The sequence below is a fragment of the Callospermophilus lateralis genome, chromosome 3 (assembly GCF_048772815.1).
Source record: "Callospermophilus lateralis isolate mCalLat2 chromosome 3, mCalLat2.hap1, whole genome shotgun sequence".
NCBI classification, from domain to species: Eukaryota; Metazoa; Chordata; class Mammalia; order Rodentia; family Sciuridae; genus Callospermophilus; species Callospermophilus lateralis.
Window position 1 is genome coordinate 100,509,891 of NC_135307.1, and position 20,407 is coordinate 100,530,297.

Here is a 20,407-nt window from a genome sequence, read left to right on the forward strand (position 1 = left end):
AATACTCTAGTTACTGATTCTCAGTTGGGGAACATGTTGTTTCTTAGAAAAAGCTCCAAATGATGAAAAAGATGGTAATCCATTGAAGGTCCAGGAACTATGATAAATAATGACAAAATTTCACCACCCAAGTCAATTAACTTTGCTTTAGTGACTTGCGAATTGTAAAGTCCTGTCATGTAGAAATGAGGGTTTATGTTTGTTAACCAAAGGATGTTGTTAAATCGAAATTTTTATACATAATTCAGATTTCTTGGCAACATGCTGCTGCTGTCATTGCTTCCCCAGGTTCAAATTGTAGTAATTATCTCCTTCAAGGATCACCATTGTCTTCCAAACTTTTTTGGTTGCAGTGATAATGGTGGTGAATTATTAGAGTTTCATCAACATTCAATCATTGTATAAATTACTATCAATTGTCATACTGTATCTTTTTATTTACTTATTTATTCATTTGTTCACCAGTTATGATCTGCTCTCAACATGTTTTGTTTTCTATTTGAGTCTGAGTGAGCATACCTTCAACTGTAACTGTTCTTTCTCTCTTTAGAGTGTACTCTGGGTTCCATTTTTACACATTATCCAGTCACAGCAAAAACTCCTTAGCCTTCAGCAAGGCCTCAAATTACTGATTGTTTGTAAGTTGGCTTTCACCTAAGCTCTTAATTGGTCTTTATTTAAATGGATTTTGATCTTCCCTGAGGTACATATTGGAAATTCAGATCCCCAGAACAAGAATTTTCAAACTAAGTAGTTAGTTCTTTTGCCAGCAGAGTCCTCTAAAGCCAAACCGGTGTTTCTACCTTCTTCATTTGCAATATGTCCAAGTTTAAAATCATAAAAAAGAAAGTGTTCACAATTCTTTGGAGGACACCATATCATTTATTTCTCTGGACAACAATAACAAAACAACTCAATAACCAAAGAAAATTAAGACCAAAATACTATCATAATTCTAAATAGTAATACTGGAAACATACTTTATGACAACTTTACTAAGTGCAGTCAATTTTCAACTGATCTAATATTAGCAATTTCATGTGATACAATCCACAAGTTAATAAACAAATGCTGAGAATCTATATGCTAAAATCTGTCTCTGTCTCATATCTGTATACATATCCTGGAAAGACTAATTTTAAAGTATGAAATTCACTTATTTCAAAGAGCCTAGTAGAGGAGGAATCTGGTGTCATACTCTTCTTATTTAAGATAAATCCATTAAAATGTATGCTTTCCCCCATGTTATACCTCCACATATTATGTTTGGAAATATTTAAATGGATCCTTCAGAAACTTTTTAATTAAATGTTTAATGTGATACAGCCAAAATTCACCACTGAAATACACATTTTAAAAGTTAAAACTTGCCTAGATTTGTTATATTATTTTGAAGCTTCAAGAGGCTTTTATGTTTATGATAAATAACTACTAACATTTATTTGTTTCTAAAGTACCCCACATACATTATCCTCATTTAAGAGAGCAAACAAAGACTTACAAAGTTGCACTAGTAATGAAGTGAAATATTAATAAAAACTAAAAGGTAAATGTTTTCTGTGTGTATTTAAAAAAATAATGTAAAACATTAAAATCCTGTGTCACCAAACCTCTGTAATACAGAGGGAAAACCCCACTTTAGTTAATGTTTGTGATTAAGCATCACTGCCCACTGCAGGTGGACCAAAAGTTTCTCTAGTGCGCATTAATTGGACATCTTTATCAGCCATACAGGTATCACAGCCCCATACTGCTGATGCTTCTGCTGTTAGTAGGCCATAAGCTGTTTCAGTCATTCCAGTACAGATCCGGTGAAACCATTTCTGACAAGAGGCCTCACATAAGATGGCATCCTGATCATCATTCACTTCATTTGTACAAATTCCACAAGGATACACTGGGTCAGAAGATGAATGGCCATGACGGCTTGGGTGGAGAGATGATTTATTGCTTTTTTCAGTGGTGCAGGCATCTGTTGCACCTCTAGGTTGTCGTGGCTTGTTCTGTGTCCCATTTGCATGGCTGTTGTTTGTAGCTTCAGTGCTACTTGAACGACTATTCTCTTGATTTACTGCATTGTTTCGATTAACATTTTTTAATTCAATATTGCTCTGATTCACTGTATCCTCCATATTTAAGTGAGGTGGATGAGCAGATGAATTTTGATTAGTGTTTTTAGTTGCTCCCTGACTAAAGTCTTGTTTCGGAGGTGGTGCTTTTGCTTGACCAAAAGTGTTTGGAGGTGGAATAAAAGAATGATTAGATTCTAATGGAGAAGTAAAACTTGAATTATTTCCAGGGACAAAATTAGATGCCAAATCAGGGTTAGATACTTGGCTAGTATTCTGTGGAGGAATCTGATTAAAGTTTTCAGCAGGATTTTGTCTAAAATGTTGATTAGGCATGTTAATGTTTTGATTTAGTACATTATTATAAGATGGATTTCCAAAACTTGAATTATCATGTGGCCCAAAGTTAAAAGCATGAGGTCGATTAAAACCCATGCCCAAAGGATTCTGAGGAAATGGGTGTGGCTGATTCCTGAGCGAATAAGGTCCACAATATGGGGAAGACATTCTTGGGGGAACGTGAGGTGGCATTCTGAATGTGCTATAGCCTCCAAAGCCAGGATAACCAGGGCCAAGATATGGATTTGATGAAGGTAGTGGTTTATAGGAAATAGTATTATAGTTGTCATCAAATGGATTAGCAGCCACTAGATGGTCAGAGTTTGGATTCGGTGGTGGAGCATACTCAGATAATGGAGGAAAAGAAGGTCCCTGAAAAGAAAATGTAAAGTTCATGTTCTTAACTAAAGAAGTCATTACAATTTTCCTGTTATCTTAATACCTATGAATTTGGTTTTAGTCAAGTTTCTCTTATGGTGTTATAAAAATTTAATTTCTTCACTTGACCTTTCAATTACAATTAATTTTAACATATAATTATGCTTAATGATAAAAATAGTCGTGTTTCATTTAGGAAAGGAAATAAGTATGCTTTTCTGAGCTCAAATCCATTGTTATTTCAAATCTCTCAAGTATTTAACCTTCAAAAGAAGTTTCATTATCATAATTTTCATTTAGTATGTTTTCCTGTAACTAAACTCTTTCACTTAAAACACTAAAGCCAAACTACCTTTTAAATCCCTCCAACCCAAAATACCTTTTAGATCCTTCAAAAATCATAAAATTAAATAACAATAAATTAGCTTAACTTCAGGGAGATACAACTAAAGCATTACCAAAACACTAAGCTCTAGACTTCACACTGGAAAAATAAACTGCCAGATTTAATCACATTGCAAGTTTATCAGATAGTGGTCAAAATGGAAAGGCAAAGTTATTTGTACAAATATCATACTTATTTATAGCCTTTACTATCAAAAGAGTGCTTCAAACTTAAAGAATAAAGCCATAAAAGCCTGTATATATAATCATTTATTATAACCACAAGTTTCAATAATGGATGCCTCCATCATAATTGCTATGTGAAAAATGCACATAACACTGAATTACTATAACAACTTAATATTACTTCAGGTTAAATTTGTTTGTACATATTTTTAAAATATTGTAATAGAACGCAGGCACTTTTGCCATTAAAAAATCTTTAAGTAAGATTTAAGAACAAGTATTTTAATTTGTCTGCCTATACTTACCTTGAACAATTTACTCTAGGCCTACAATCCAAAGTTAGTCATTGATTGAGGAATAAAAAACAAACAAAAAATCACTGAGGAATTCACTATTAGGTTCTGGATAAAGATAGAAAACAATGCCCATTGTCAAATTTAAAATTTGCTTTATTAGCCTGATCATACCAATAAGGGAAAACTATTACTAAAGAAAATGTCAATTTACCTGTGTATTCGCCTTTCGTTTTTTCTTATCTGGGCTTCCTAGTTGCACACCTGGTCCTCCTAACCCATCCAGTCCACTATCACCACCTAAAAAAAAAAAAAAAAAAAAAAATTTCCAATAATATTTCTATTTGTAAATGAAATAATTTTCTCTTATAGCAATACCTATTATATTTAACCTATTAATATGCTTTCTATTTTCATTAGATGAAAGCAATATTCAGCTTTTAGTATCTTTGGTCTTTAGAAAGTCTTTTCCATAGTTTCATACAGAAACAGTCATTCTTCTCTGCTTCCATATTTGTTATTGGGGTTTATATTTTGTTCCTAGAACCTCATTCTCTGTTTCCTGGCTGTCATGAACTGAGCAGTTTTCCTCTGCCATCTTTCAGCCATGATGTTCTGCCTCACCTCAGGTCCAAAGCAATGGAACTTTCGGCTGACCATGGGATGAACCTGTTAAATAGTAAGCCTTTACAATTTAACACTTCCTCCTCTAAGTTATTCTTGTCTCATATTAGTTACAGTAATGCAAAGCTGACTAAAACATTAATTTGTTTCCAAAGATAATTGGTATTTAGATCTAGACCAGAAGATGGTTTCTTCTTTCATCAAGGGACACAATATTTCTTGTTGCTTTTCTTTAGCACTTGTTTTAATTTTCTATTATATAAATTATCACACATTTGGGTACTTAAAACAATGTCCATTTGTGGGTAGATGTGTAGTTCAGTGGTAGAATGTATCCTTAGCATGTGAGGCCCTGGGTTCAATACCCAGAATAAATAAACAAACAAAAAAGCCCATTTAAACAGAAGTGGAGAAAATACTTTCTAACTCATTCATTCATTCATTCTATTAGGCCAGTATTACCTTAATACCAAAGACAGATAAGAAGAGAGTTTTCAAGATGGTGGATTAGAAACAACCAACATTCAACTGCTTATCTACAACTTGGAATCAAAACAACTAGAAAGCTGCTACTCTTCCAGGTTAGTGACTGTGGGAAAAAGCTTGAGTTCAATAGTGAACAGAGGCTTGGAGAAGCTCAGATACACTGGAGAGTGGAAGAGAGAATGAGAAAGAGTGCCCCAACACCGAGTATATGGCAGCAGGTAGGGAGAGTGGAGAAATAAGGGAGATCCACTACACACAAGCAAAGAAATTGGCACAATCAGAAGGGCATTGTGAACCCTGAACACAACTGATCTAAGATCTGCCTCACAGGCTGGGGCTGGAGAAGTTCTCTGCACCTGACAACTATAATGTTGGTTTTCATCTTGGAAGGCTAGCTTGCTATTCTGGGAAACAAAAAAACCAAAAAAACAAAACTTTTCCTATTTCTTAGACATTACTACACTGTCTCAGTGAGAAAGTTTATTTATTTATTTATTTATTTTTGGGTAGGACATCTTATTTTTATTAGCATAAGATCTCTGACATCATGTTCAGAGTTGTTAGGGTAGGAAAGAACAAGAGGAACCCTAAAGTCAGGGGGAAAATGAAGAAGAAACAGAGAAATAGGGACAAAGAACAATTCAGTGGTTTTATCTTGGAAGTCAAAGTCAGAGGGAAATCTAAAGTTTTTTTTCCCCCCAGTATTAAAATTCTTTTTTTTTTTAGAGAGAGAGAGAGAGAGAATTTTTAAATATTTATTGTTTAGTTTTTCGGCAGACACATCTTTATTTGTATGTGGTGCTGAGGATCGAACCCAGCGCCGCGCGCATGCCAGGCAAACACGCTACCGCTTGAGCCACATCCCCAGCCCAAAATTCTTTTTTTTAAAGCAAAAGTTTGCTTGCTTGCTTGCTTATTTATTTATTCATTAATTTATTCTTTTTAGTTATACATGACAATAGAATATATTTTGACATATTCTTGAGGTTGTACATGATGTTAAATTGATCATATATTCGTATGTGAACATAGGAAAGTTATGTCCAATGCAGTCTACTGTCTTTCCCAATCCCATCTCCTCCTCCTTTCCCTCCATTCCCCTCTGTCCAATGCAGTGAACCTCCACTCCTCCCTATCCACCAATTATTGTGAGTCAGCATCCGCATATCAGAGAGAACTTTTGGCCTTTGGTGTTTGGGGTTTGTCTTATTTCACATAGAATGACAGCCTCCAGTACCATCCATTTACTGGCAAACGCTGTAATTTCATTCTTCTTTATGGCTGAGTAATATTCCATTGTATATATGTACCACTCAGTGGGCATTTTTTTTTTAAGAGAAAGAGAGAGAGAGAGAGAGAGAGAGAGAGAGAGAATGTTTTTTTAATATTTATTTTTTAGTTTTCGGTGGACACGACATCTTTATTTGTATGTGGTGCTGAGGATCGAACCGGGTCACATGCATGCCAGGCAAGCGTGCTACCGCTTGAGCCACATCCCCAGCTCTCAGTGGGCATTTAACTTGAGACCCAGTTTGGCCTCAGGGAAATACCACTGAAATAAACCTCTAAAAACTCTATGCAATAGGAAACAGGTCATAGAAACTAGAGCAGAATACACTTCCCACTTAATACTATTAGCTCAGATGGCTAGCTGAGGAAGTTCAGGGGACCAAGCTGTTACGGATGATTATGTAAGTGAGCTGGATCCTGGAAGACCAGAATCATGGGTATCGGACTACACAGAAGCCACCATGCCCCTATGCCCAATGAAGATAGTTACCTTGTCTTCCAAATGGGCTTCACAAAGGGTTCTGGAGACCCAGATGTGCTGCCTGACCCTTGCAGTGTGATAAGCTAATCTCATTGGAGAAAATTTCTGCCAGGGGACTCTGCCTTCCATGCTAGCTTATACTGGTGAGCAGGACAGCTAAGAACTATTTCAAATGCTTCAGGTCACAAATCACTCCTGCTGGTTGCCTGGCAAGCAAAGCAAAAGTAAGAAGGAAGGGGTGAATAATCCTCAACCTTTTCTCTTTCCAGGGGCACATGGCCTAAGAATAATCAGAAAAAAGTGCTGATTGGAAATAGGTAGCAAACATCCACTACTTTTGCCTGCATGATCAACAACCTCAGCAAATAATGTTTTTGTTTTTAATTTTAGTACTGGGGATTGAATCCAGGGCCTCGTGAAGTGCTCTACCACTGAACTACATCCCAGTCCCTTTTATTTTCTTTTGAAACAAGATCTCATTAAGTTATCAAGGCTGGCCTCAAACTTGTGATCCTCCTGTCTCAGCTTCCCAAGTAGCTGAAATTATTGGGGGGCTGGGGGGGGTACCACCTTGTCAGGCTAACATTTTCATTTTTTTACTATTTGATTCATGTGTGTGTATAAATTTTTTTTTTCTAATTTCTCTCTCCTTCTTCTTGTTAAGTTGCTGAGGCTGGCCTCAAACTTGTAATCTTCCTGCCTCAGCCTCCAAAGTCTCTGGAATTATAGGCATCTGTAACCATGCCTGGCTCAAATTTTTTTCTTCTCTTTTTGGTTTTCTTTATTTTTTTAAAACTATTAATTTCATTTTATATTTTCTGCTAGTTTCATTCTTTTCTCTTTTTGAATTTTCTATTTTTTAAAAATTTTCCTGTCCCCTTTTATCTGTCTTAATTTTCTATCTTTTTTAAACTTTTCAATTTATTGTGTATTATTTTACCTCCATAATTTCTGTTGTTTGCAATGTGTTCATCATAGTCTTTGCTTGGTTTTTACTTTCTGTAATGCTCTGCTTCTATGTGTTGTTGTTATTGTTTTGTTTTGTTTTTTTTTTTCCCCTCTTCTTTCTACATGGTGCCAGGGATCAAGTCTGACACTTTGAGCATAGTGGATAGATGCTCTACTGCTAAGAGACACTTCCAGCCCAGCTAAGAGAAATTGCATTTTACTTTACCCAAAACACAGCTCTACTCAAACATTGCTGGATACTTCAGCTTAAAGAACAAGAGAGACAAAGTCCCCAGCTGAAGACTTGGCCCCAGGTAGGCATGGCTGGGAGAAACTTTAAAACTTTGCTTGCTTGCTTGCTTATTTATTTATTCATTAATTTATGAAATTCACCACCAAAGCAACAACAGAGAGAAATAACACAAAGATTGTAGAATACTGCACCTATCAAGGACCTTAGCATAGGATGCTCCCATACCCTTTCAGAACACGTTAAAAACTGGAGAGCTGGAGATATAGTCAATTGATAGAGTGTTTGCCTTGCATGCACAAGGCCCTGGTTTCAATCCCCAGCATCACCCATCCCCTCACAAAAAAGTAAAAAACTAAAGGAGTGACCACAGAATGCCTACCTAATATATTCCAGAGGGATCCCATTTTTCTGAGGCCTAAAGAAGAAGTGGAACCCTAAGGCTCTCACACTGCACATGTGTGTCAAATCCCACTAATCACAGCCATACTATAAAGTCTGGTTGGAATTAAACTCAACACTTCACAAGACTCTGATATTGCAGGACACGTTATCAAGAGAAGGATGTTCTCTAAGAAGGCCCTCACAGAAATCAACATGGGACACAAGAAGTGAACAAACAAAGCAGCATGACTCATCTAAAAGTTCACAATATTCTAGTAAATGATTCCTGATACTGAAGTTGATGAAATGCCAGACCAAAAATTCAAAAGAATGATGTTAAAAATGATCCATGAATTCAAAGAGGTTACAAATAAACAGCTGAATGAATTAAGAAAGACAATGCAGCATATGAAAGCAATTAATGAAGAGAAATTCTGGAAAAGACCCAAACATAAACCTTGCATATAAAAAACTCAGAAAGTCAAACACAGGGCTGGGGTTGTGGCTCAGTGGTAGAAAACTTGCCTAACATGTGTGAGACACTGGGTTCGAACCTCAGCACCACATAAAAAAGTAAATAAATAAAGGGATTGTGTCCATATACAACTAAAAATATATATATTTTTAAATCAAACACAAAACTCGGTTGAAAGCTTTACTAATAGATTAGATCAGGTAGAATAAAGAATATCACAGCTTGAAGACAAGGCTGATGAATTAATCACATTCAGATAGTAATAAAATAAGAAGGATCAGAACATACAATTTTATGAGAATGACATTATGTAGGGCATAGTTGATACATGCCTATAATCACAGTGATTTAGGAGGCTGAGGCAGAAAGATCACAAATTTGAGGCTAGCCTCAACAACTTAGTAACCCTGTCCCACAAGAAAAAATAAAAAGGGCTGGGGCTGTAACTCAAAGATAGAGCGCCCCGGGTTCAATCCTGAGTACAAAACAAACAAAAACACTAAACTTAATAATAATATGAATAGATGAGGGAGATGAGGTTCAGACTAAAGGCATAGTGAAATAATTCACTAAAGGCACAGTGAAATAATAGCAGAAATTTCACCAAATATAGGGAAAAATGGACATTCAAGTACAGGAAGCATTTATAACTCTAAGTACACAAAATCAGAAAACAACCTCTACATGACATATTATAGTTAAACCAGCCAAAGTACAAAGATTATTAAAAACTTTGAGAAGCTCCAAATCATATATGAAGACAAACCCATCAGAATAACAAATTCTTAGAAGAAACTCTAAAGGTCATAAGGGCACAGAATGATGTAATACTAAATGACATACCTAGCAAAAGTATCCTTCATAATTAAGAAATAAAAACCTTCTAAGGTAAGTACAAACTAAAGGAATTCATGACCAATAAACCAGTATTACAGAAGATACTTAAAGGAAGTCTACACCCAGAAGGGGAAAAGATAAATAAAATAACAAGAGTACAGGGAAAATAAATTGCTCTAGAAAACTGGGTAAGCAAAGGAGAATAGGAAAGAATCAAACATTAACAAAGTAGGCCATCAATATTCATCATTCATGAATAAGGAAGAAACAAATATAGGTTACTCAAAACAACCAGAAGAAAAAAAACAAAATGACAGTAGTATGTATCTTCCAAAAGCTCAGGAAATAAAAGCAAGAATTGACAAACTGGATTATATCAAATTTAAAAGCTTCTGCACAGCAAAAGATGAACAAGGTGAAGAAACAACCTACACAGAATGGGAGAAAATCTTTGCCAGATATTCATCTTACAAAGGTAATCAAATTAATAAATGGGCAAGTGATTTTAACTTAAACTTCTTATAAGAATTACAAATGGCCTGTAAATATATGAAAAAATTCTCAACATCTTTAGCTATGAAGGAAATGCAAATCAAAACTTGAGATTCCATCTTACCCTAGTCAGAATGACCACTATCAAAAACAAAAAATAACAAATGTTGGTAAGGATGCGGAGAAAAAAGAACCCTTATAAGCTAGGCATAGTGGCACACACCTGTAATCCCAGAAGTCCAGGAGGCTGAGGTAGGAGGATCACAAGTTCAAAGCTAGCATTAGCAATGGCCAGGCACTAAGCAACTCAGTGAGACCCTATGTCTAAATAAAACACAAAAAAGGGCTGGAGATGTGGCTCAGTGATCGAGTACCCCTGAGTTCAATCCCCAGTACCAAAAAAAAAAAAAAACCATCCTGATACACTACAGGTAGAAATGTCAATTAGTACGTCATTGTGTGTGTGTGTGTGTGTGTGTGTGTGTGTGTGTGTACATATACATGGCTTAGTTGTAGATGAACACATACCTATTTTTAATATTTTTTAGTTGTCAATGGACCTTTATTTTACTTATTTATACATGGTGCTGAGAATCGAACCCAGTGCCTCACACATGCTAGGCAAGAGCTTTACCACTGAGCTACAACCCCAGCTCCCTTTATTTTATTTATGTGGTGCTGAGGAGCAAACTCAGTGCCTCAACATGTGCTAGGCAAGTGGTCTACCACTAAGCCACAACCTCAGTCCTAGTAAAGCACTTTGAATAACAGTATGAAGCTTCCTCAAAAAAACCATACAATCTAGTCATAACACTCATGAGTATATACCTTAAGGAAATTAAGTAAGCATACAAAGAGATACTTGCCTGCCCATGTGTACTGCAACACTTTCACAACAGCCAAGTTTTGGAACCAACCTAGATGCTGTCAACAGATGGATTAAAAATATGTGTACACACACACACACACACACACACACACACACACAGTTTTATTCAACTATAAAGAAGAATGGAATCCCATCATATGCAGGAAAATGGATAGAAGTGAAGGCTATCATGTTAAGTAAAATTAGCCAGACTCAGAAAGATAAGTATCACATGTTTTCTCTCATTTGTGGAAACTAAAATAATAAAATAAAGAAGATGGCCTATAAGAGAAAGGGAAAGAAAAGGACAAGAAAAAGGAAGAGGGAGGCTGTATATGATCAAAGCACAGTATTTTTATGTATGAAAATGTCACAATATGATCCAATAATTTGTACAATTAATATGATTTATTTTTTAAATCCAAAGACAAAGAAAAAAATAACTACAGTCCAACATCTCTTAGAAATACAGATGTAAAAATTCTCAACAAAATACTAACAAACTGAATTCAGCAGCATATCTACAGAACACTATGACACTGAATTTTTCCCAGAAATGTAAAGTTGATTCAACATGAAAAATCAACCATTTATTATTCTATAGTAATAGAATACAGGGAGAAAACCCCATACTTCATAATCTCACTAGAATCAGAAAACCATTTCACAAAACTCAATATCTCTGCATAACAAAAAAAGAAAATCAATAAACTATGGAGAAGGGAACTTCCTCATGCTAATAAGGGGTATCCATGAAAAAACACAGTTAACATCACACTTGAGAGTAAAATACTGAAAGCTGTCCCCCTAAGGTCAGGAACAAGACAGGATGCCTGGTAGTAATAGAAGTTCTAGCTGGAACAATTAGTCAAGAAAAAGAATAAAGGGCTTCCAGATTGGAAAGAAAGAAATATATTATTCTGTTTGAGATAACATCCTTACATATTTATTTCTATAAACTAGCAATGAATAATTCAAAAATGAAATTAAGAAAATAATTCCATTTATAATATGATCAAAACTAATAAATTTCTTGGGAATAAATTTAACCAAGGTGGTAAAAGATTTCTATACTGCAATATAAAACATTGTTGAAAGAAATTAAAGACACTCTTAACTACAGAAAAAAAAAGATTCCGTGTTCATGACTGACTATGTTAAAATGGCAATACTCTCCAAACTGTTTTACAAAATTTTATCAAAATTCTACTGCCTTTTTTATAGAAATGGACAAGTTAATCCTAAAATTCAGAAGGAAAAGGCAAGATACCCAGAATAATTAAAACAATCTTGAGAAAAATTTAAAAAGGAACAAATGTGAAAGACTAACCTTCCTAATTTTAAAATTTATTAGAAAGCTTCAGCAATCAAAACAGCAAGGTACTGTCATAAAGAACAACATAGAGATCAATGTATAAATCTGAATCCAGAAGTAAACCCACAAAATTATGGACAATTGATTTGAATAAAGGAATCAAGATAATTCCATAGGGTAGAGTATTGTCTCTAAAAAAATGGTGCTGAGACACCTGGATATCTGTCATATGCAGAAATTATTTTCTGGCTAGCTGCAATGATGTGTGCCTATAGTCCCAATACTAGGTATGGTGACTTGAGCCTGCAAGTTTAAGATCAGTTTGGGCAACATGGCAAGATTCTGTCTCAAACAAACAATAAAACCCAAAAACAATTAATTTCAAATGGATCAAAGACCTAAATATAAGAGCTGAAAGTACAAAACACTTAGAAGGAACCAAATTATAAATCTTCATGTCCTTAAATTAGGCAACAATTTTTAATCATGATTCCCAAAGTATAGAAAACAAAAGAAAAAATAGAACAAATGAACTTTATCAAAGTTAAAAAAATTTGGTGCCAAGAGCACTATCAATAAAATGAAAAAACAACTCACACAATGGCAGAAAATATTTGCAAATTATATACCGGTTAGGAGTCCAGTATATACATAAAGAATTCTTACAACTCAATAAAATCTAATAACCCAATTAAAATTGGCCAAAGTATACGCATAGCCGTTTCTATAAAGAATATAAATGAATGGCTAATAAGCACACGAAAAGATTCTCAACATCATGGAAATCGAACACACTGTCTGTACTTTTGAGATGCCACTTCAAACCCAATGGGATGGATGGCTGTAATCAAAAAGATACAAGAGTTAGCAGGGATATGAAGAAGTTTATAAAGTTAAACGGTAAAGCTACCATATTACCCAGCAATTCCTCTCCTAAATGTATAACCAAGAGAATTAAAAACCTGTTTGAACAAAAACTTGCATAAAAATGTTCACCTTATAACTCATAATAGCCAAGAAAGTGGAAATACTTCTAATGTCTATCAACCAGTGATAAACAAAATGTGGTGCCTCTATACAACAGTTAATCAGTCATAAAAGGGAATGAAAATATTGATTGATACATGCCACAACATAACAAACCTAGAAAATGTTACCCTAGGGAGGGGGGATAGTAGAGGATAGGAAAGGTAGCAGAATACAACAGTAACTAATAGGGCATTATGTAAAATTGTGGATGTGTAACCGATGTGATTCTGCAATCTGTATTTGGGGTAAAAATGGGAGTTCATAACCCACTTGAATCTAATGTATGAAATATGATATGTCAAGAGCTTTGTAATGTTTTGAACAACCATTAAAAAAAAAAAAAAAGAAAATGTTACCCTAAATGAAAGAAAGCAGACACAAAAGACCACAAACCTTATGATTCCATTCATATGAAATGCTCAGAATAGGAAAATCTATAGAGACAGAAATAAATTAATGGTTGCCAGCCTTTGGGAAAAAGGGGAAATTTGGGCTGGGATTGTGGCTCGGCGGTAGAGCGCTTGCCTAGCACGTGCAGGGCCCTGGGTTTGATCCTCAGCACCACATAAAAATAAATAAATAAATAAAGGTATTGTGTCCAACTACAACTAAAACTTTAAAAAAGAAAGAAAGAAAGAAACCCAGTTTTTAAAAGGGGGGTGGGAATTAGGAGGTACAGGGTTTCTTTTTGAAGCAATGAAGTATTCTGGAATTAGAAAGTAATGATGGTTGTACAATATTGCAAATACACTAAGAACTACTGAATTGTATACTCTAAAATAGTGGTGAATTTTACATTATGTGAATTTTATCTCAATTAAAATTTAATCAGTAGAGGGAAGGGGTAGGAAGTGGGGAGGAAGGGGGAGAATGCTGGGGAGTGATATTGATCAAATTATATTGTTGTACTATGTACAAATATGTAACAACAAATCCCATCAATATGTACACTTATAATTCACCAATAAAAAATTGTGAGAATAGGACTGGGGTTGTGGCTCAGTGGTAGAGAGCTTGCCTAGCATGTGTGAGGCACTGGGTTCGATCTTTAGCACCACATAAAAATAAATGAATAAAATAAAGTTCCAACAACATCTTAAAAAAAGTTTTAAAAAGTGTGGGAAAAAATAAAAATTCAAACAACCATTATTATCTCTCAGTCTATAATTCAGAGATCAGAAATTAGAATGGGTGCTTTTGGTCAGAATATCAAACCAAATCAGGATGTCTGTATCCTTGAGTTTCTATCTGGAGGCTCTGGGGGAAATCTGTTCCCAAGCTCATTCTTGCTTATGATCAAATTCAGTTTCTTTTGGTTGTAGGACTAAGATTCTACTCTCCTTGTCTATCAGCTTTTAGTTCCTAGAGGCTACCCATTTCTTGACTTATGGCTCTCTCCACTTTTCAGCCAGAAATGGTGTATCAAAACCTTCATGTGTTTCATGAAGTAGTCTCTGAATTCCTCATCTCCAACCAGCTGTAGGTAATTCTCTACTCTTTTTTTTTTTTAATTTTATTTATTTATATGCGGTGCTAAGGATTGAACCCAGTGCTTCACACATGCCAGGCAAGTGGGCTGAGCCCCAGCCCCAGGCACTAATTCAATACTCTTATTGAGCTCATGTGATTAGGCCATATCTGCCCAGATAACCAATCTACCTTAAGGTCAACTGTGTCATTTGATGTAACCTAATCAAAAGATTAAAATCCATGATATTCACAATCCTGGGGCCTCTATATAGTATGCATACTAGCAGAATAAGACAGTTTAGCAGTCATCTTGACAACCACTGATAAAGTTCAGCTCCACTGATTCATTAGGAATGCAAAATGGTGATATTTGCATTCATTCATTCATTCTTTTGGTACTGGGGATTGAATCCAGGGGCACTCTACCACTGCATTAAACTCAAGTCCTTTTTATTTTGAGACAGGACATCTCTAAGTTGCCTTGGTTGGACTCAAACTTGCAATTCTCCAGCCTCAGTCTTCTAAGCATCTGAGATTATAGCTGTAACACCCCTGCACTCAAATGATATTTGCATGTATTTTAAGCTTTCATTTCCCTTATGTGTATTTAATTTACTATTTTTCTACTGTTTGATTCTTTCCTTAGTGATTTGTAAAAGTTCTGTATACACTACAAAAGTTCAATCTATGTGAACTATATTTTTATCCAATTATATCTTGATTTGTCATAGTTTTCAATACATTTAAAATTTTTAGAATAATTTTAGATTAACTAGAGTTGTGTAGATACTGTCCATAGACTCCCATACCCAGTTTCTCCTGTTACACTATCCAGAATTTTTTAAAAAGAATTTGATATAATAAAATGTATCAATATTTTATTTTTTGAATTCTGTGCTTTGTCTTGTGTTTAGAACTATTATCATTTTGAAAGAAAACATAGTTCCTGTTTTCTCCTATTTTTATTTTTAAAATAGACTTTTTTATTTTTAGTTATAGATGGATACAATATCTTTATTTTGTTTACTTATTTTTTAAAATATTTTTTTCAGTTGTAGGTGGACACAATACCTTTATTTTATTTATGTGGTGCTGAGGATCGAATCATGTGAGATGAGTGCTCTACAACTGAGCTCCAGCCCCAGCCCTTTGTTTACTTATTTTTATGTAGTGCTAAGGATCAAACCCAGTACCTCACAGGTGCAAGGCAAGCACTCTGCCACTGAGCCACAACCCCAGCCCTTCTCCTAATGTTTTACAGCTTTGCTTTTTCTTGTTTTAATTAGTTATACATGAATAGAATGCATTAGAATGCATTTTGACACATCATACATAAATGGAGTATAACTTCTCCATTTATGTATTCTTCTGGTTGTACACAAATAGCTTCACTTTTTAATCTTAATTTTGGGGGTAGGGGGTACTAGGATTGAACTCAGGGGCACTTAATCACTGTGGCACATCCCCAGCCCTATTTTGTATTTTATTTAGAGACAGGGTCTCACAAAGTTGCTTAGTGCCTCACTTTTGCTGAAGCTGGCTTTAAACTCTCAATCCTCCTGCCTTAGCCTCACAAACCATTAATCCATGGGGATTACAGGTGTGTATCACCATGCCCAGCTAATCTTAATTTTTAATTGTGACAAACCACATTACATAAAATTTATTCTCTTAACCATTTTAAAGTATACAGTTCAATAACATTAGCCATTATTCACATTATTGTGCAACCAATCTCAAGAAATTTCATCTTGCAAAAGTGAAATTCTATACCCATTAAGGAACAACTCCTGATACATTCTCCTTCACCCACTAGTAACCACAGTTCTACTTCCAATTTTTACAAACTTGACTACTATAGATATCTCAAAAATGAAAAAAACACTATTTTTCTTTTGTGACTGGCTTATTTCACCTATTTCATTTAGCAGAATGTCTTTCATGGACATCTGTGTTGCCTCCACATTTTGGCTATCATGAATAATGCTACTATGAATATGCATGTACAAACATCTCTTCAAAACTCTACTTTCAATTCTTCTGGCTACATACATAGCAGTGGAATTGCTAAGATTATATGGTAATTCTATTTTTAATTTTCCTATTTAACTTTTAATTTTCCACAATATGGCTTCATTTTTGTCATATCTTTGCTCCATGTGGAATTTATTTGGGGGAAATAAGTAAAAACAATATTATTTTGTTCTGGATGGCAAGCTGGACAGAGACTACCTTTCATTTGTTAGAAGTCTTCCTCTGTGTTCCTCAATAAGGTGTTTTAAAGACTTTATACATATAATATATATATATATATATATATATAAAAATTCGATGACATTTCTCATAGGAAAAAAAAATCCCCAAATTTATATGGAACTACAAAAGACCATGAGTAGTCAAAGCAATCTTGAGAAAGAATAACAAAACGGAGGCATCACATTTGTTGATTTCAAACTATATTACAAAACTAAAGTGATAAAAACAGTATGGTACTAGCATAAAACAGATGTATGGACCAATAAGCAGAATTGAGAGGCCAAAAATAACCCCACACATATACATTCAACTAATATTTGACAAGAGCAACAAGAACACATCACGGGGAAAGAACAGTCTGTTCAACAAATAGTGCTGGAAAAACTGGATATCAACATGCAAAAGAATGAAATCTTATACCACTCATAAAAAATTAATTCAAAATGAATTAAGAAGCCAGGCAGGGTGGCACACACCTGTAATCCCAGCAATTTGGGAAGTTGATGAAAGAGGATTAAGAGTTCAAAGTCACCCTCAGCAATTTAGTGAGGCCCTTAGCAACCCAGCAAGACCCTATCTCTAAATAAAATACAAAAAAGCTCTGGGGATGTGGCTCAGTGATTGAGCACCCCTTGGTTCAATCACCCATACCGCACCCCCCCCACACCAAAAAACAAAAAACTTAAGGACTTAAACATAAAATCAGAAACTTTAAAACTCCTAGAAGAAAACACAAGGAAAAAATTCCCTGACACTGGTCTTGGAAATAATTTTTTGTATATGACACTCAAAGCATAAAGCAACAAAAGTAAAAATAAACAAGTGGGAGTACATCAAACTAAAAAGATTCTGGACAGCAAAGAAAACAACAAAATGAAAAAGCAACCTATGAAATGGAAGAAAATATTTGCAAATCATATGCCTGATAAGGAGTCATTATCCAAAATATATAAGGTATTCATACAACTCAATAGCAAAAATAATCTGATTTTAAAATGGTACTTAAATAAACATTTTCCTAAAAAATGGGAAATTAAAAATAGAAGTATCATAAGATGCAGAAGCCAATTTCTGCATAAATATCTGAAAGAAATGAAATCATTATCTTGAAGAGGTATTTGCATCCCCATATTTATTGCAGCATTATTTTTAAAAACCCAGACATGGAAAAAATCTAAGTGTCGACTGATGGATGAATGGATAAAAAAGTTCATATATATGAAACAATCATATGTGTGTATATATAATAAAGGTGTGTGTGTAGCAAATATGTCTCATTTATTTTATAGCTGCATAGTATATAACCTTATTCACAGCCTTCAATAAATGACGGTTGAATTGAGTCAAAGCTATAAAATTGTTACAAAATTGAAGGGAGAAAAATTACCATTTAATATTTCTTTAAAATACTTTCTAGTTGTAGATGGATACAATATCTCTATCTATTTTTATGTATTGCTGAGGATCGAACCCAGTGCCCTGCAGTGCAAGGCAAGCGCTCTACTGCTGAGCTACAGGCCCAGCCTCACCATTTGATAATATCAACAGTGAATGTTTACTGTGTCAGATATTGTGATAAGCATCTTATATATGCTAGCATTTGATTCCCAAAGAATCTTTGGTTCCATCCATTTTATAGATGAGGAAACAGAGGCTCAAATTTTATTAACTAACTAGGTCAAGGTCACATAGTTGCATCTTTCTGACCAAAAAAAAAAAAAAAAAAAAACCTACCCCTAAAATTTTAAACTATGCATCAGTGATTCTCAAATGTTAATGTGCATAAAATCACCAGGATGTTTGTTTAAACATATTCCTGAACCTCATTCCCCATGATTCTGATTCAACAGTTCTGGGATAAAGCCCAGATATCTCTAATAATCCCTCAGGTAATATAGATGTTAATCCATCAACCACATATTGAATAACAATGCACAATTCTATCTTTTAGATTCCACTACCTTCCTTTTTAAAAAATTTTTTTTTTAGTTGTAGTTGAACACAATATCTTTATTTATTTTTATGTGGTGTGAGGATGGAACTCAGGACATCACATGTGCTGGGTGAGTGCTCTACCCCTGAGGCACAACCCAGCCCCGCCCCCCACTACCTTCCTCTTTTGAGCTATATGATAAACACTATGGTAGGTACTCCTTTAAAAATCACTTTTGTTGGAAATCAACATTGCTTATTGTAAAGAAGTATAAGCAATACATATAAAGAAAAAAAATCACCCTGTGTCAATTCAAACATACTATTCTATACAATGCTGGATACTTGTTAGGTTGTACCAACAAAGGTTGCTACAAGGAAACAGGAAGGCTGGAGGAGAAAAATGGAATATGCTCTTTCTGTTCTTCTCAATGGCCTGGCTTCATTTCTACTCACCTGCGGTGGTAGTTTGTTCCCAGCACACCAATTTCAATAGTTAAATACTATTTGCAGTATTTCCAACACTTACAGAAACAGCTTTATGTGCTTTTTAAGAGACACCAGCATTAGGTATCTGAGTCCTAAGCCGGCAGGGCCTCTCCTACAAGCCCAAGACATTAAACTCAGAAATCTGAGTTTAAACTCCATGAGCCCACCCACCTTAGTTTATGTATTTAAATAATTTCAACATATTTTCCTTTGTCTCATAACCTTAGGGATTGGTAACTGTTTCCCACAGTTGCTACATCCATGAAAACTTTAATATCCTATTTTTGGCATTTCAATATGTGTTAACAATAATTTATATTAAATTCTTTGTTAAAGAAAATGGTGTGGGGTTTGTCTCCTGACCAGATTCTGATTGACATACATCCCACCAGACTTGATTATTACTATTAACACCATTCCAGGCATCTAGCTTGTTATCTACCTATTTTCCCTTTTGTATAGATAGATGGGTATACTATTTTACAAAAATATGATAGTACTTTTCTAAATAAAAGCATTAAAACTTTAACTTTATTAGAATTTAATAAAACTAAAAGAAATTAATTAAACTGAAGAATATGCTAAATGTTTCTTCACCCAGAGAAATTTTCTAAAATAATCCTCTAAGGTGAAGAAAAGACATCATGTAAAACATTATGTTGGGCTGGGGTTGTAGCTCAATGGCAGAGCACTTGCCTAGCATGAGTGAGGCACTGGGTTTGATTTTTAACACCACATAAACAAATAAAATAAAGGCATTCTGTACATCTACAACTACAAAAAAATTTCACTCACTGCTTTGAAAATTAAGGATAATGTAATCTCACATATGATCCTATACATTGTCCCTATTCAGGAGGGTATTTTTCATTCTAGATTCAATTCTTTATTTCAGGTATTCTTTGATTACTATTTTGTTGAGAGCTCTACTTCAGGGGCACCCCTTCTCATTATGCTACAAATTTTTAGCTCCATGTCTATTAGCTAGCTATTCTGACTTTACTGTGTCTCTTTCATCTGCACTTAATATGATTATCTGAATTTTTTCTATCCTGTAACCCTCTCTATTCTGTCCCTTATTTCTAATTTATTTATTTACATATTTTCTTTGGAGAAATGTCTATTAAAATCC

At 34.6% G+C, this 20,407-nt stretch overlaps 1 protein-coding gene across 2 annotated transcripts in view; it reads right to left on the reverse strand.

Moving 5' to 3' along the window:
• Positions 1 to 1,574: 1,574 nt before the first annotated feature.
• Pygo1 (pygopus family PHD finger 1) overlaps positions 1,575 to 20,407 on the reverse strand; it is a 31,586-nt gene continuing 12,753 nt past the window's right edge. For both annotated transcript variants that reach the window (XM_076850810.2, XM_076850809.2), the window contains exons 2-3: positions 3,864 to 3,949; positions 1,575 to 2,780 (exon numbers count right to left, since the gene is read on the reverse strand). In XM_076850810.2, coding sequence (XP_076706925.1) covers positions 1,656 to 2,780; positions 3,864 to 3,949 — 1,211 coding nt within the window. In that variant the 3' untranslated portion in view covers positions 1,575 to 1,655. The remainder of the gene's footprint in view (positions 2,781 to 3,863; positions 3,950 to 20,407) is intronic.